Source organism: Vidua chalybeata, chromosome 8 (assembly GCF_026979565.1).
Source record: "Vidua chalybeata isolate OUT-0048 chromosome 8, bVidCha1 merged haplotype, whole genome shotgun sequence".
In the NCBI taxonomy this organism is placed as follows: Eukaryota; Metazoa; Chordata; class Aves; order Passeriformes; family Viduidae; genus Vidua; species Vidua chalybeata.
Genome location: NC_071537.1, coordinates 15,339,296 through 15,354,747, shown reverse-complemented (window position 1 = coordinate 15,354,747; position 15,452 = coordinate 15,339,296). Strand labels below are relative to the sequence as shown.

The window sequence follows — 15,452 nt, the reverse complement described above, 5'->3', positions numbered from 1 at the left end:
AATTGTCATTAGCATTTAGACCACATTTTTTGAGTGGTTTCTGTTATACCTGTGTTTCACAGAGGCAGTCCCTAAATTACTTCCAGGTTTATCAATGCAGTAGTCTTAATGTCAAAGTACAGCTTGTATTTGTTAAGTGAATTTAGCTGAACACATTAGAAGTGGGGCAGTTTGATGATGGGAGTACTGAGATTCCCTTCTGTTACCCTATGTATCAAACATTTCTGGGGAGGCACTGGGTTTTGTGGTAACAAAGGTGTCAGTTTTTCATCTTCAACGTGTTTTGGGAGTAACTTCTCAGAGTTGATGCTGTGTTTTGTTTCTGGAGCTGGAACTGGGCAAGTTTATATTACATGAGTCTGTCTAGAATCAGCATCTTGACAGTTGTAATGGAACTCCTCAGGGCTGCTGCTCTTACTCCTCACAGCCAAAGCTGGCAACGACAGCTGAAGGGTTGGGTGTTTATGGGCTGCCAGAACTGGCCCATGCCTTGGAGAACTGCCAGTTAGTCTGCCTAATGTCACAGGAGCCTGATTTTTAGATTTGCTGTTCTTTTGTTGGCCTTGTATTAATCCTCTAATTCATGTTCTCAAATGAAAGCATTCCAACAGATTTCTCAGTGCAAGCACTTAGCAAATGCACTGAAGCATTGGTGTAATTCACTTGTGCATGCTGTGGGCAGCCAACCATTAAATGACAGATTTTCCTTGGGTCAATACCATACATCCTGAAAACTGGGTCCAAACCATCTTGAGTTATATGTTGATGGTAGCATTTTGTTATAACAACCTCATTCTGTGAGTCAGGCTTGCAGATTTTCCGTTTTCTTTAGTTAGCTTGTCTTCTGATTGTGCCCATAACAGGGGTACAAACCTATTTGTTAATGCATTCTTTGAGAATTCTTGGATTCTTCCTTTTACTGGACTTTGCCAGTAAAAGGAAGAATCCAGTTGTATCCAGTTCCCGTTTCAAATAAGTAGGAGTTGTGTTTGAGGAAGTGTAGTAATTACATTGGAACGGTCACTAATAGGCAGCAATGTGGGCGCAGCACACACACATCCTGGTTTCTTGGGAGAGGCACTTTAGGGGACTTTTTTCCTGAAGAAATGGATAATTGGTGGTCCTTTTTAATCTTGAGTCCTGTTCTGCATATATTTCATCATGAAAGACTATTTTAAAAAAAGTAGCAGAGATCTTTGATGGCAGCTCATGAGGAAAAATGGTGATTTAATCTACTAGGTGCAATTTCTATGTTCAAATGTCTCATGTTTCCTGTCTGTTGTAATAACCAGAAAATAACTTGCAGAAAGTTACAACAAACCAGTTTTACACATGGAAGAAGCTACAGAAGGGTTGACATAAATTGCAGAAGTCAAGGTTTTGTTATTGCATTCAGTATGGGGCTAGTCCCAGTTAAATAATTTATGAGCTGTTGTGTAGTAAGGCTTGTGGTGTGAAGAATACACTAAGAATGTCAGATGCCAAGGAGTAGACAGCGGAACCATGGTTCAGTTGATGGGGTAGAGATGCAGCTGCTTCAGACTCAGTCTCTGTGCAGTCTTTGGGTCCCAGTGTCCCCTGGCCTTGGGGCAGGCAGTCTGGGAACCCCTCCCCTGGGCTTTGCTGACCTGGCTGGTCCAGGAATGCACCTGAACACATCACCCTACTCACAGGTGAGCTGTGGCTGCTCAGATGGGCAAAGCTACAAAACAAAAGAGCAGGTCCTTTGAGTAGAGTCTGTACCTTAGTAAGTTTCCTTTATGTTTGTCTTAAATATTAATGTTATTATGGAATATAATATTCCAATATTGTTCTCTGGCTTATTTGTAACTATCTTCCCTCTCCCACTAAAAATATGCACTTGGAGGCTGCATTGTATTCTCTTATGCTAAAATAAAAGGAGTCATTCTGCTGTGCCCAGGAGGGGTTGTTGGATTTGAATACTAATATCAGACTGCAATAAAATTCAGAAAGACATTCTTCTGTGAGGAACATACAATTTAGTTCTTACAGAAGAAACTAATTAAGTCAGAGGCAAATGGTTCTGTGATTCTGAGCCTTTTTGCTAATGCTACTGGATGTTACTTTTCTTTGGCTGTTACTCATGGTAATGAGAATGTGGATGTTTAGCACGGGAAAGATGCCTGGTTTCCTTTCCACTATGTTAGAGAAAAATAAAAAAGAAATATTTCTTTCTTCTTCTGTATCTACAGAAGAATGTATCAGTTATGCCAATGGCTCAGGCAGTTATTATTATTATTATTATTTCATTTTAAAATATACCTCAGAAGATCCTCAATTTTAGTTTTATAATGGACTTGGGAGCTGTGTAGTAGCAAACCACTAACTGGATGGATACTCTTAATAACATGTAGTGTCCCACTGACACAGCTTCCTTCAGTAAAAATTCTGCAGACTGCACCTCTGAATTATGATGTGAATGTGTGCAAAGTGTATACCTATTCAAAAGTAATTAATTGTTTAGTCTAAGGGGTAAATATGTATTCAAAATTTTAAGATAAATGGGAAGGTAAAATACAAAGTATAAATGCATCTTCACTCTTCAGCAGTTTAAATTTGTATGCTATAGCAAGTCTATGTTGCTTTCTTTGACCATATTTATGTATGTAATATATATTTTGTATTTTATATTTCTCATTACACAGTGTGTCTATTATGTAGGTCACTGTTATGTGATTAACACTCTAACTGCATTTCTGTGCTGTATCAGCAGACCTTTTTTCACATTTGTATTGTTTTGTTTTACATAATGTGGAATAATATGAAAGCTTCTCATGAATTCCTCTGTTTCAAGAAATGAACTTGTTATTGTTTGTTATTATGAGGAGCAACTGGAACTAATATATTTATTTCTTGTAATAGTGTTTATGCAGGGACCCTGAGATCATGCACATTATGCTTTTATTGTTACATTCTCAGCTCCTTTGTTTTTCTAGCTGATGTAAAATAACACGATAGAATCTTTAGATCTAGGAAAATGTTGGGCTTTTCAGTCCAGATACAAAACCAAAAAAATCAGACTGAACAAAAAGGGGTAATTTCATTTATTTGGAAGTCACTTTAGTCAATATTGCAGGTTGGCCTCAATTGTTTAATTCTTTTTGAAATAAGCACCTGGAGGTATTTATTTTCTCTCTTAACCTATACAAAGGTCATTCACATGTCAGTTATCTCCTCCTACCAAAATCCAAAACTGACATTTACAGTGGTGGAAGAGAGAGGAAAATTATTTGAATGAAAGCTGCATTATAAAACTTTGGTTGCTTTTGAATGGTCATCAAACACTGATGATGCTGATGTGATGAGAAGTAGGACCCGTCCTTTGGATTTTCAACCTACTAAATAAACAAGTGGAAAAGAGTGATTGAGAGGGAAAGCAAATTAACTCAAATTGTTGTTCTGAGTATAACAGTTTCTCAAACACATACCATGTAAGATTTTTGGGTTTTTTAGTCACAATTTGCTATATAGTTCTTTGGCAGATTGAATTTATTTGTACAACAGCATGTTACTATTTTTTAAATTTGTGCTGCAGTAGTGTTTGCAGACTCAAGTAATGCAGGGGCCTTTTTTATGAGAGATGCTGTACAAGCACATTGTGAAAACATTCAAGCCCTGACCTGTTCACAGTCCTAATAGAGAGTGAATGGGAGATGCCAAGAGAAACAATGGTAGGAGGTGTGGAGCAGCTTTCCAAGGTCTGGCAGCAAAGTTGAGAGTGTAGGCATGGCTGCAAGACAAGTGCCCTCTCCATGAAGCTGTAATAAATTCTTTACAAAGCAGAATAGATTTAAAGTATAGGGGTTTCTTTTGTGAACTATTTATGATTTCTGTTCCAGCAGAGTCTTAAACTGAGTTTATTAAAGACTGTTTTGCAAGTAGCAGTGGACCAGCTCTGGCGTTGTTGAGCAGGATAGTATGAAATAGCTCATGGGACCATTAATTTGATTTGCTTTTCTGCATGACTTGTACTCTGAGAATCATGCTGAATGTTATTGGGTCAGCTGTTCAGCAGACAGAAACTAGCATGGTCTTACTGATTATTATTTTATTTCTGAGAATCATTCTCATATATCAGTTGAGAATCTTGCACTTTTTGTTGGTTTCACATGAGTGATTTTGAGCATTCATAGCATTTTAGTCTGTGTTTTTAGCATATGTAAAGTGATTACTGGTAACTTTGTGTTGTTAACAATATTTTATCTTATTGGCTCTTAAATACCAGATATTAAATGAGAGTCAGAATTCTTCTCTACATCTGTCACCATTCTTATTTTTAACACAATTCAGCAAAATCTTAATGTTCTTTTGGATCTGACCCACTGGAATCTGGAAGTACATTTAAACCCGCATTTTTGCATACTCCAAGTCTCACCAACAAACATTCCACAATTTCAGAGACAGAAGTAAAATTTTCAATAACTGAAGAACTGAAATGTAGCCCAGCTCTGTTGCATATTTAATTAGAGCAGACCCTGCAGACTACTCTGAAGATAATGAAATTCTCATGTGCTGGAAATCTCTGGAAATTTAGTTTCCTTTTAAACTGGTACTTTTTAAACAGGTAATCTGAATATTCATCTGATTGATAAAGTGAAGGTGAGGTGCTTCAAGTAAGACATATAATAGTTTAGAATAAATGGTCAATAACTTTCCTTTTTGCATCATCATAAGCTGACTTCACCAGTGATCTATTAGATTGTAGATTTTTATTAAATAGTATTAGAGTTTTATACACTTTTCCCTCTAGAATATTACTCAATATGAACTATACTATTTGATAGACAGCAATTCCAGTTTCTGTCTTTTTTTAAAATAAAGAAATGTTTTATTGAAAAGAATGTTAAAAGTAGTTTTATGTTAAAAGACATCTGTAATTAGTTGCAGCATTTGCAGGCAATGTGGGGTTTTTTTTGCACAGAGAATAATGAATATTCAATACTCTTTAATTGTTTATTTTAAACAGCTTAATGAGCTTCACAAAGGCAGGAAAACACTGAAAAATGTAAACTAGAATCATAAAAATGCTTTGATTATATTTTCTCACTGACTATCAACAGCCTCTGAGTGAAATGCTTCACGTGTCTGTATTTTTCAATAGTGATGGTGGCACAGCTTTTCTGAGAACTGCCCTCCTGGCAGTGGGAAGGGACTGACACCTCTCTGCAGCAGGGCTGGTGCTGGGATATGCAGGCACAATTATCACAATGGCTGATTATTCAGTGTAGAACACTTCAGATGTGCATGTGAGAGGCTGCCTTTTGGGAGTGAGAAAAAACATCCCAGGACTTTTTGAGCACTCTAAAGAAGATGGCTTTGCCAGTCTCTGCCATTATTAACACATGCTGCTGAGCAGCTGCTTTTGGGAACCACTTTTCTGGCTATGTTTATCAGTATAGACTATTTAAACAAGAATGTATCAATTATATCTTTTTAGCTCTGCCTCTGATTAATGTTTTTAGTATTAACTGGAGTAAGAAATTTCTTGGCAAACACTGCTTTCTTGAATACTTATGTGTACAAATTATAAAGAAAGAAGAGGAAATCAAAAGTAATCTTAATTTTGTGACTTGAACTGTTAATCTCGCTTGAAGGAACAATTAGCATATTCTATTCCATAGTAAGAAAGAACCTTTGAAGCCAATAAAGAATAAAACGTGTAAGAACCTGGGAGAGCATCCAGAAAGCCCCACAGCTGAGGAAACATCTGAGTCCTGTTATCCCACTTGTAAAATATATTTCCCCAGTTGCTTTGCAGTACTGTCTGTGTTGTGTCTTTTCTTCCATATACAAACTGGGATGAATCCATGTTGCTCGTGACCTCAAACCGGTAGTTTCACCTTTTTCTGCATTAGTTCTCTTTCTAAATGGAAGCTATAATGTGCCTGTTATTCCAAAAAGTGTATAATTACTTACAACATAATCTATCAACTAAATAAAGATCTTAAATGTGGAAAAAAAAAAAAAAGGCAGTTGAATAAATCCAACAATTAGCTACTGCAAGAGGTTTAGAGACAGATGTTAGGAAGCTAAGGCTTGGGCATTATTTTTCTAATAGATTGGGGTTTGGTGTTTTTTTTTGTTTTTTTTTTTGGTTTTTTTTGTTGGTTTTTTTTTTTTTTTTTTTTTTTTTTTTTTTTTTGTTTGTTTGTTTGTTTTTTTCCCAAAGGAGCACTCTCTCTCCTCTTTTTGATTCCTTATACCCAAGGGGTAGTTGAATGTAAATGATAGTTGAAACTTCCAGATCAGGCTTATTGCTAAACAGCTGTCCTTCTCATGAGCTCTTCCATGAAATGTTATGAAAATGGAATTTCACAGCCCTTACTATTGCGTGTAGCTGGTAAATAAATATGCAGCTAAGGGAAGGATTCTTAGAGTGAGACAGACAACAGGTGACTGATTCTTAGGGAGACCAAGAAGTGAAGTTATACTGGTGATACAGAATAAAGAAAATTTTAGCAAGCCCTATTTTTATACACTTTAACATATTAGTGCAGCTAAAAAAAAAAAAAAAGGGAAATGAAGTGGTTTTTTTCATCTATGGTACTATTTTCTCCTAAGGAAATACTGTCAAAACAAGTGAGATCTCGTATTTTTGTTTTGTTAAGAGCAATGTTTTGCGAATTGTAGGGTAACAAAAGACAATGTTTTCTTGAAGATTTAAAGTAAAACCTTCAATTTGTTTCAATGAGACTATAATGTTTATTATCTAAACAAACGCACCGTGTCAGTCTAGTTTTATAGAACTGACCCAACAATGAAATGCAATATGTAAATAATCCACATTCATTGTGAATGGTTTGTTTAGTTTTAAGGAAATGTTCCATTTTAGTGATCTAAATGATGGTAGCTCAAGTAAAATCTCGTTGTTGTTTAAATGAGGCTGTATTCACTCAATGTAGGGTGATAGATGCTGTTTTCTATTCCATAGATATAATAAAGAGCTGGCTTCACTGGATTTGCTGTCATGTCAGTTAGTGGGGTTGGGACAGATTCACCTGGAGATATTACACACGTAGCATTTAGGATCTACAAGGCCTGCTGGTTTTTACTGGCCTTCATCTTCCAATATAAAGCACACAAAGGAAAATCTAAAATTATTTTTCTTTAAACTATATAAACTGTGTATTCATTACAAATGAAATTATATTTGAGACTAAACATGAACAGTGAGGGCAGGAAAGGGACACTTAATCTCTTTCCTTCCTACTTTCCACTGCAGTCATTGCTCTGGTAAGCCATTTGTTGTCTCTTGATTTTACTCACATCTATTCCAGAAACATTTCTGAGCAGGCACTTGGCCTACAGCTCTGGGAAGTGGTAATTGCAGGCAGATGCACACTGACAGCCACTTCTCTGGCTTCTAGGTAAATATTCTGAACAGTGGAATTCTCTTCTACTAGAAGAGAATTTCTGAAGAAAATCACTTAATTTTGCATTCTTGAAATTTTTTGAGGTTTGGGCAAGATTTCACTCAGAACTTGTTTTTCCAGCTGCTAATCAAATAAAAACCTTCCTAAGTTCTTAGGTTATTCACAAAATAATTTTGCAGCATTGGTTCCCTCTCAAAAGCTGATGCTCTACAGTGGCTAACAGCAACAAAATTCCTCTACATTGCTGTGTGGTCTGTTCCCTGCATTTAATTTCTAAAATTCTCTGCTATTAATAGAAATATTTTTTATATATTCTGGGAGAGAAACAGACCTCATGTGGATCATTTAGGAAAAAACCAACTACAGACATTCTTCAGGTATTTTTGAGTGCAATGTTAAATAAACCAAACCATGGATAGCTAAAGAGCCATAAAGAAAATGTGTTTCTATTTGTAAGGTTATACATCTGAAAAATGAAGAAAAGGAGAATTTGTTCCCTAAATTACCAAGTAGAAGTGTAGCTACATGTTCAAAAAGATGAAGATAGTTTCCAGGATTGCCACAGATTTCTATTTGGTTGTGTCTGAAAATGCAGACGGTACATGCTGATCTGCTGGATTAATTATGGTTGGGCATAATTCTAAAAATTATGGCACTATTTGACACTGATTTATAAGATCCACACAGAATACAGAAGACAAATCTCACGAAAAGTTTTCAAGCTTGGCTCTAAAATACCATTTTTATGATATCTGGAAAACTTCAAGTTGCTAGAAAATTGGTCTGCTTTTTTTTTTTAATGAACTCTATCTTTTCAATGTAATGTAAAGAATTCTTGAATTAGCATATAAAGTAACCTTTCTAAGGAGCATGCTGAATATTTTAAGCTATTATTAAATTTTAACTTTTTTTTTTTTTTTTCTCTACCTTCCCCTGTCCCAGGATGCCTTTGAGGTAATGGCTGAAAATTATGAGTTCAAAGAAAATGAAATATTCTGCCTGGAATTTTTAAGGGCAGCTTCTTTGCTGAAATCTCTTCCATTTTCAGTAACCAGTATGAAAGATATACAAGGGTTGCCCTGTGTGGGAGAACAAGTCAGAGATATCATTGAGGTAATGTACTTGTGAATTATCTGCCAATTGATTCTTTTACAGATCAGCATTTACAGGTCACAGAGAGGAGCACTGGTACCTCTATGTGTGTGTACAAACCTTCTGCATTTCCTGTAATAGCAATGTGTCATCTATGCCTCTAACACAGAAACAGGGAATGAAATTATTTTTGGAAACCTTTTGTCATAATACAAGGCTCTGCCATGGAACCCCCACTCTTAGGAATGAGGTGAACAAATACAAGGGAATAAATAAAACAGTATCAGCTTTGCATGTAATTTCTAAGGGCTCACGCTGATTTGGATGAAACAGATTAACTGTTAATAGTTTTGTTCATGTGACTTCTGCCCTTGGCAACATCACTTTACTCACCTGAATGCTTTATTAGAAATACTCTTTTTTGTGGAAGTGGTAAATATTTTAGTACTTTAATGTTAAATTTTACCTTGCTATGTTATAGAAAGTTATATATAGTTATAGCAGAGCCTTTTATCCAGGTGATGGATGAACTCTGCATTCTTACTGGAGCTTGGAGTATTCCCTGCCTTTTTCTTTAGTTCTTAGCCTTTTCAGGACCCACATCTCCGAGTGCTGCTGTTCCAGCAGGCAGCTGCTCAGGGGTCACTGCTGAGTGTTGTGCTTTGCTCTGATTCCTCATTTGCCCCAGTCCACCAGTTAAGAATGCAGCCTCTGGAGTGCTTTTAGTACCTTCTGTGTGGAGGCTGGGATTGCAATCATGATCCCAGAGAAAACAGGATGGTTTGTTGGGGTGATTTTCTTTGTTAGTTTTGTTTTTAATTTTTATCAGAAAGACTAAAACAAATGTACACTCCAGAAAAAAAATCGTATTTGTTCTTACAATAGTCTTACTTTTGAGAGTAGAAAACGCAACCAAATAATGAAATCTAATTTTCAGGACAAGTCGTTGATAGCTTGTAATAAATAACTGCTTTCTGGCTGTGACTTTATGAGTAAATAAGTACTGTGAAATATATTCCATGGTCCCAGTTTCTACTTCATCCTTGAGTAAATTTATGAGTAAGTAAGGACTGTGAAATTTATTCTGTGGTTCCAGTTTCTCCTTCATCCTTCAGTAATTTTCTTTCTTTAAAAGGGTTGCAGAATTTGATCCTAAGGGAATAAAACTACATGCTTGCTGGGGTTCTTTTATTGATTAATAAAGATTGATAAAACTTGATTTTAGATTATTTCACTAAACCTTATAATTGTAGTAAGATCTTAAAAATTATTTTTACTTTTTTATAAGTAATATTTTTCTTTGTTTAGGAGATTATTGAAGAAGGAGAGAGTTCTAGAGTTAAAGAAGTGTTAAATGATGAGCGATACAAGGCATTTAAGGTAATTCCTTTGAGTTTTGCTGCAGCTGTTTCAAATTTCCCTCCCTTTAGTAGAACTTGGACAAAGCCATCCATTTTATTATAAAAGGACCACCAATATCAAGTAAAAATAAAGATAGGTCTTGAAAAAAAGAAAGGTAAATCGAGAAACAGTAACAAGGAATAATGTGAAATATCTTTCTATTTTTAATTAATGTGATGTATACATAGTTGCTCTTAAGTAATGTAATGCAACTTACTCTTTGCTGTAGGTTTAATGTGATGTTGGTTTCATTTCTGCCTCTGCTGTTTATAATTTTAAAATGACTTCATTTTATTCTGGAATTAAGAAAATACCAGGTGAAGAAGATGACTCAGATCTATTGTAATTCTCTTTTGTGTGAGGCAGGAGGACTGGAGCTGTTTCTTCCCTAAATACATTGTAGATTCTTAGTCACACAACTTCATAGTTGCAGGGAATAAAAACCACATAAATATTGCAGTTCCCATTACTGAAATATTTATTGAATTCTCCATTGGAAACATGTAAGCTGAACAAACATTTTTAAAAATTTTATCTGCATTTTTGATCTCTATAAATACCTTCTGTCTTCAGAAAAATTAAAACAGAGTAAAACAAATGGGACTGTTTAATTCTCCCTGGCACCACTCACTTTTGCTTCAGCTATCCAAAGGCTCTTCCATTCTCTGACCTACAATACAGGTATGGAAAGGTATTCAGAGACAGCTGTGGATGCCATCTGTAGCAATATTCAAAAAGAGCTGTAGATTCACATGTATAGCAGGATTCAAGAAACAGACTTGCTTATTAATGCATGATTGCATTACAGCATGATTGAGGAACAGCTATTAAATCTTACACTTCAGGGTTTAAGAAAATCTCTTGGAGATTAGAATAAAACCTATCAGGACACAAATTATCTCAAATACACTTTATGCCTTGTTTCACATGCAAAATTAAAACAAACTTAGGTGGCTCTCTTCTTAGCTGAGCATGCATCTCAACATTTTGTCTAAATTAGTTGTAACCAGTTGTTCTCACCAATTTTTTATGAGATTCTAAGAAGAATCTCGTATTAGTGAATTCCTACATTTTACTGTTTAGCATAATCCTGGTACCTGCTGCTTCACTTATCATGACTTAAAAGATCACTGCTGGCCCCAGGACCGTGGTTATCAAATGACTGAATTAAATTATAGTCAATGTTTTAGGTGTAGGGACATGAACTGACAGGGTCAGTTTGCTTTCTTACAGAAGTGGGTGCTGCAGAGATTGAGTTTATGCAATTGGTTTCACCAGCTGAAAAGAAATGTGCTCCCTGTTACTTGTGCTGCACTGCTGGCAGCATCTCTAGCATCTAAAAGCATGTTAAATAACAATGATTCTAAGTATGGAGAGAAAACCCCACAATTTTGGTTTTTTCCCCCCTAAAAATTTGGGTGCATAGAATCCTTTTTCTTTAGTTCTTTGTCTCAGTGTTAATTAAGTCTCCTAGAATCATTTAAAACCCAGTAATAGACCCTTTTGAAAATATTTCAGCACTAGCAAAAACATTAAAAGATAACAATCTAAGTATTTAAAAAATCATATCCTTTTATAAGCACCTGTGATTTAGACAAGAATAGGTAATTTCACTTATTATATACAAAATGTACGGCAATTAATATTCAATATTAGCCATTATTTTAATTTTTCTCTTTTTTAATCTTAATTATTTCCAAGGAATTAATATCCACAAAAACACAAAATAAAGCAGGCTTGCTTTGGAATGCATGGAATTCAGAGGTTGTAGATTCAATGGAAAAGAGCAGTTACTCATGTCTTACACAACTACTCACTGAATTCCACAAAATTGCAAAGCAAGGTGGAGAGCTACAGTATTGACAAACTGAACATAAAGAACATGTTTTTGGGCAAGCATGAAAGTTTTCCCTCTTGCTTTCATACCAGAGCTCATCTGAGATAGTCATCCAGTGAATAATGCTTACAGTTTCTGCTTTACATCCTCTCATGGATATTAACTTAGTGAACAACATTATTTTGTCATAGATATGATATGACCACTCAAAAATTTATGGTGGACTGGTAGATTTTGGATTGTTTTAGGTTGTTTTTTTTGTGTGTCAGTTTTTTGGTTTGTTTGGGGATATGTGTGTGGGGTTTTGGTTTTTATTTTGAGCCTTTTCTTGATTGTTTGAGGTTTTTTTGTTGTTTTGGTTTTTTTGTTTGTTTTTGTTTGGTTTTGGGGATTTGTTTGTTTGCTTGGGTTTTTTTTTTTTCCTTTTTTTTTGTTTTGAGAGCTGGTAGTACATACAGCACAAAGCCATAATGTCAGTCAAATTATGGAGATAATCTTGTGACATCTCTTATTCCATCTGGTCAGTGTCAGGGAATTGATCTACCTAATGTTGCTGTTTGCATTTCTATTAAGAAACAGAGTAAAAATAGATTTTATACCGTTATTTCAAACCATAGTTAGAAGTGTAGATTTTAGTAAATTCCATAAAGGGGCAGGGACTACTGCTGTATTTTTGTTTAGAGTTCACGTTATTGAGAACTGTCCATGTATAAAAGCAGTTCTCTGTTCAATGTAGTCATGCAAACAAGGGAAGCTGAATTTTTATGTTTGTATCCCACTATTTATCTTCAGTGTAGGATTAACTCTGCCCATTGCTTTCCTTGAGAAACCTTATGGTTGCCTACTTATTATTAATTCAGTGCTCCTTTAGAAAACAGCACTGAAATGTTTTTCTATTGACCTTAGCAATTTACTTCAGTCTTTGGAGTGGGAGTGAAGACATCTGAGAAATGGTACAGAATGGGTTTGCGAACTGTGGAAGAGGTAAAAGCTGACAAGACCCTGAAGCTGTCAAAAATGCAGAAAGCAGGTAAGGTGAGGTGTCATAAAAACTTGTATCTCAGTGCTCTAAGAACTTGATAACAGAATCACAGGGGAAGGCAAAACTCATTTATACATCTGTTCTCTTGCTGCAGTCTTGTGAATACTGAATTATTAGGTGAAAATATTTGGACCAGCTGAGCTTCTATTTAAAAATGGTGTCATTCAAAACAAAGGAATATGCATATTTTTAAATTGCTTGCACAGGTACCAAATGAAATCTTCTATACACAAAACTATTAATGGTTCATTATTGCACAGGTTGTGAAAAAATTATGAAATTGGGAAAGCCCAGAACTACTTTTCAGAGGAGATCTGTCTCCCTCAAGGCAGCCCTACTTTACTGATAAATCTAGACTTGTAATAAAGTACTTATAATTTTTTTTCTACAATCCTAGGACATCTTAGCTTTAAAATGTTAAATATGGTCACATGAATAATGTTCCTTCTCCACAGATTTTGTGTGTATGCACTGTTTCCCTAAATGAATGAACTAATTTAAACAAAGAAATTAGTTACATTAAGGAAAACATATCCCATGATATGACATTAAAATAATATCCCTTTATTTTTGCATTAAATTTGTCACCTCAGACTCCTTTGGATCAGATTTCTTGTATTTGTACTCCTTTGTCCCTTTTTCTTTTACATGTCGTATTCAAATGTGAAGCAAGCTGCCATACTGGGTTCTTTCAACACAAGCTCTGTGATCAGAAATGAGATAGCTGGGATATTTCACCTACTTCTGAGCTGTGTACTTGTGCAGAACACCATAATTTTGGGAAGACTGCCTTTTGAAACAGTACATCCAAAAATGCCATTGATGGGAGCTAGTAGGGAAGTCAGAGTAATTTAGAAATAATCAAGTCCTAAGAAAGTGGAGCAATTATTGTAATTGCTGCGTTGACAGATCACATGACAAATTGTAATGACAAAAATATATATAAACTTCTAAGGACAAAGATGAAGGATGAAAGAGGCTGTCTCTGGCCTGTGATCCCTTGTACCCACACCACCTGTGATTTGGGCCTTGAATAATGCTGTGCATATTTTAATGTTTCTGTGGAGTGATCAACACTTTCCCCCTTTGATTTCCAGGGTTTCTCTACTATGAGGACCTTGTTAGCTGTGTGTCTAAGGCAGAAGCAGATGCAGTGAGCTTGATTGTCAAGAATACTGTGTGTACATTTCTACCAGATGCTTTAGTTACCATAACTGGTGGTTTCAGGAGGTGAGTGAAAAAAAATGAGGTCACTTGGCTGTTTTATGCAGGTGCATAAAAAAAAGATGTTTGTGTCTTGGAAAAAAATCAAAGAAGCTTTGTGGGAAAGTATCAGAGTTTGTTTTCAACATTGTTTTGTGGGTTTGTTTGTTGGTTTGTTTGTTTTTTTCAAACAGGCGAGCAGTTCTATGCCAGTCCCAGGTTCCTGTTTTTTGTTGCTGTAGATGGTTAATTTTACTGGATCTGAATTCCCTAGACTGAGATTATTGTAAGGTCATGCTTGAAGGAAAGATGCAACAGGCTTAAGGCGGTCTGGGTTTGTTTTTTTGGGGGGGCATGATTTAACAAGATCTTAGTCACATGAGTTTGAAATGTGCTGAGGCAGAGTTTGCACTGTTAGAAATATACTTAGAGTTAACAGCTACTAAAATGACTATAAAGCACTGACTAAATTAAATATATACTAACATCCTGTACAGATGGGATGATCTCAGAATTCCTTTCCTGGTTGATTTTTATTACAAATAATTTGGGTCTTCCCCTGAAAAACCAAACCCAAAGCTGCTGTTCAGAAAAATACATTTTTCAGCACTTACTTGAGAGCTTTCTTACAGCCACACAACACAGTACTGAGGCTGGGAATGGTCTTCAGGAGCTCTGCTTTCCCTGCTCTATTCTCAGTCTCCCATTATGTCCTCCTTGTTCTATACATTATGATCTTAAACCAAAAAATGTAGTCAGTGCTAGCTCTTGCTGCTGAATTTGATACTTTGTAAAAATTTGACTATATTTTAAATTCAAAAGTATCTTTCAAAGATATTTCTCGTAGAACTCAAAATACACAATTCTGTGACTCTCATGCACCTAAAACTGATATGAGAACAAAAGACAGAAGAATATTAATAAGTAATGTATCACCTGTGTGTTTTAATATTGTAAGCCTAGACTCAGTCCAGTACTAAATTAACATCTTATATAATTTATAATTTCTACAGTACAGTGATTGTGTTGAATATTTTTATCATCTTTGTCCCTTTTAATGATATTTATAATTATTCCTTGTATATCCCATATTTATTGTAGGAATATTAGTGGCCTCCAGCTACGTAATTTCTATAAATCTGTGTGGTCAATAAGAAGCATTAGGCTTAAATGGGAACCCTGACCAGAGGTTTAAGAGCAAGATGAAATTTTATGATCAAGACCTCAAGTGTCATCATTCTGCGAGTCTTTGTTTAAGAGACATGTGGTGTATCTCAAGAGAGTCTCTGTTTAAGGGAATCTTTCTTTAAGAGATTTTCCCCAATCAGTCAGAGATCTTGTGTTATTGGTAACTTGGATGTAACTGATTAACACATCTAGATGGGTCAGAGCCTTACAGGTTATTTACTGAAAAGTCCCAGTTTCTTCTAATATAATGTATTTGTGAGCTTTGTTGGTAGCATAGTTTGCAAAGTTTGAATCT

The 15,452-nt window shown here is 35.4% G+C and overlaps 1 protein-coding gene across 1 annotated transcript in view; it reads left to right on the top strand.

The window, feature by feature from the left end:
- DNTT (DNA nucleotidylexotransferase) overlaps nucleotides 1–15,452 on the top strand; it is an 82,875-nt gene that overhangs the window by 11,917 nt on the left and 55,506 nt on the right. Inside the window, exons 4-7 of the mRNA XM_053949502.1 lie at nucleotides 8,337–8,507; nucleotides 9,795–9,866; nucleotides 12,631–12,754; nucleotides 13,864–13,996. Coding sequence (XP_053805477.1) covers nucleotides 8,337–8,507; nucleotides 9,795–9,866; nucleotides 12,631–12,754; nucleotides 13,864–13,996 — 500 coding nt within the window. The remainder of the gene's footprint in view (nucleotides 1–8,336; nucleotides 8,508–9,794; nucleotides 9,867–12,630; nucleotides 12,755–13,863; nucleotides 13,997–15,452) is intronic.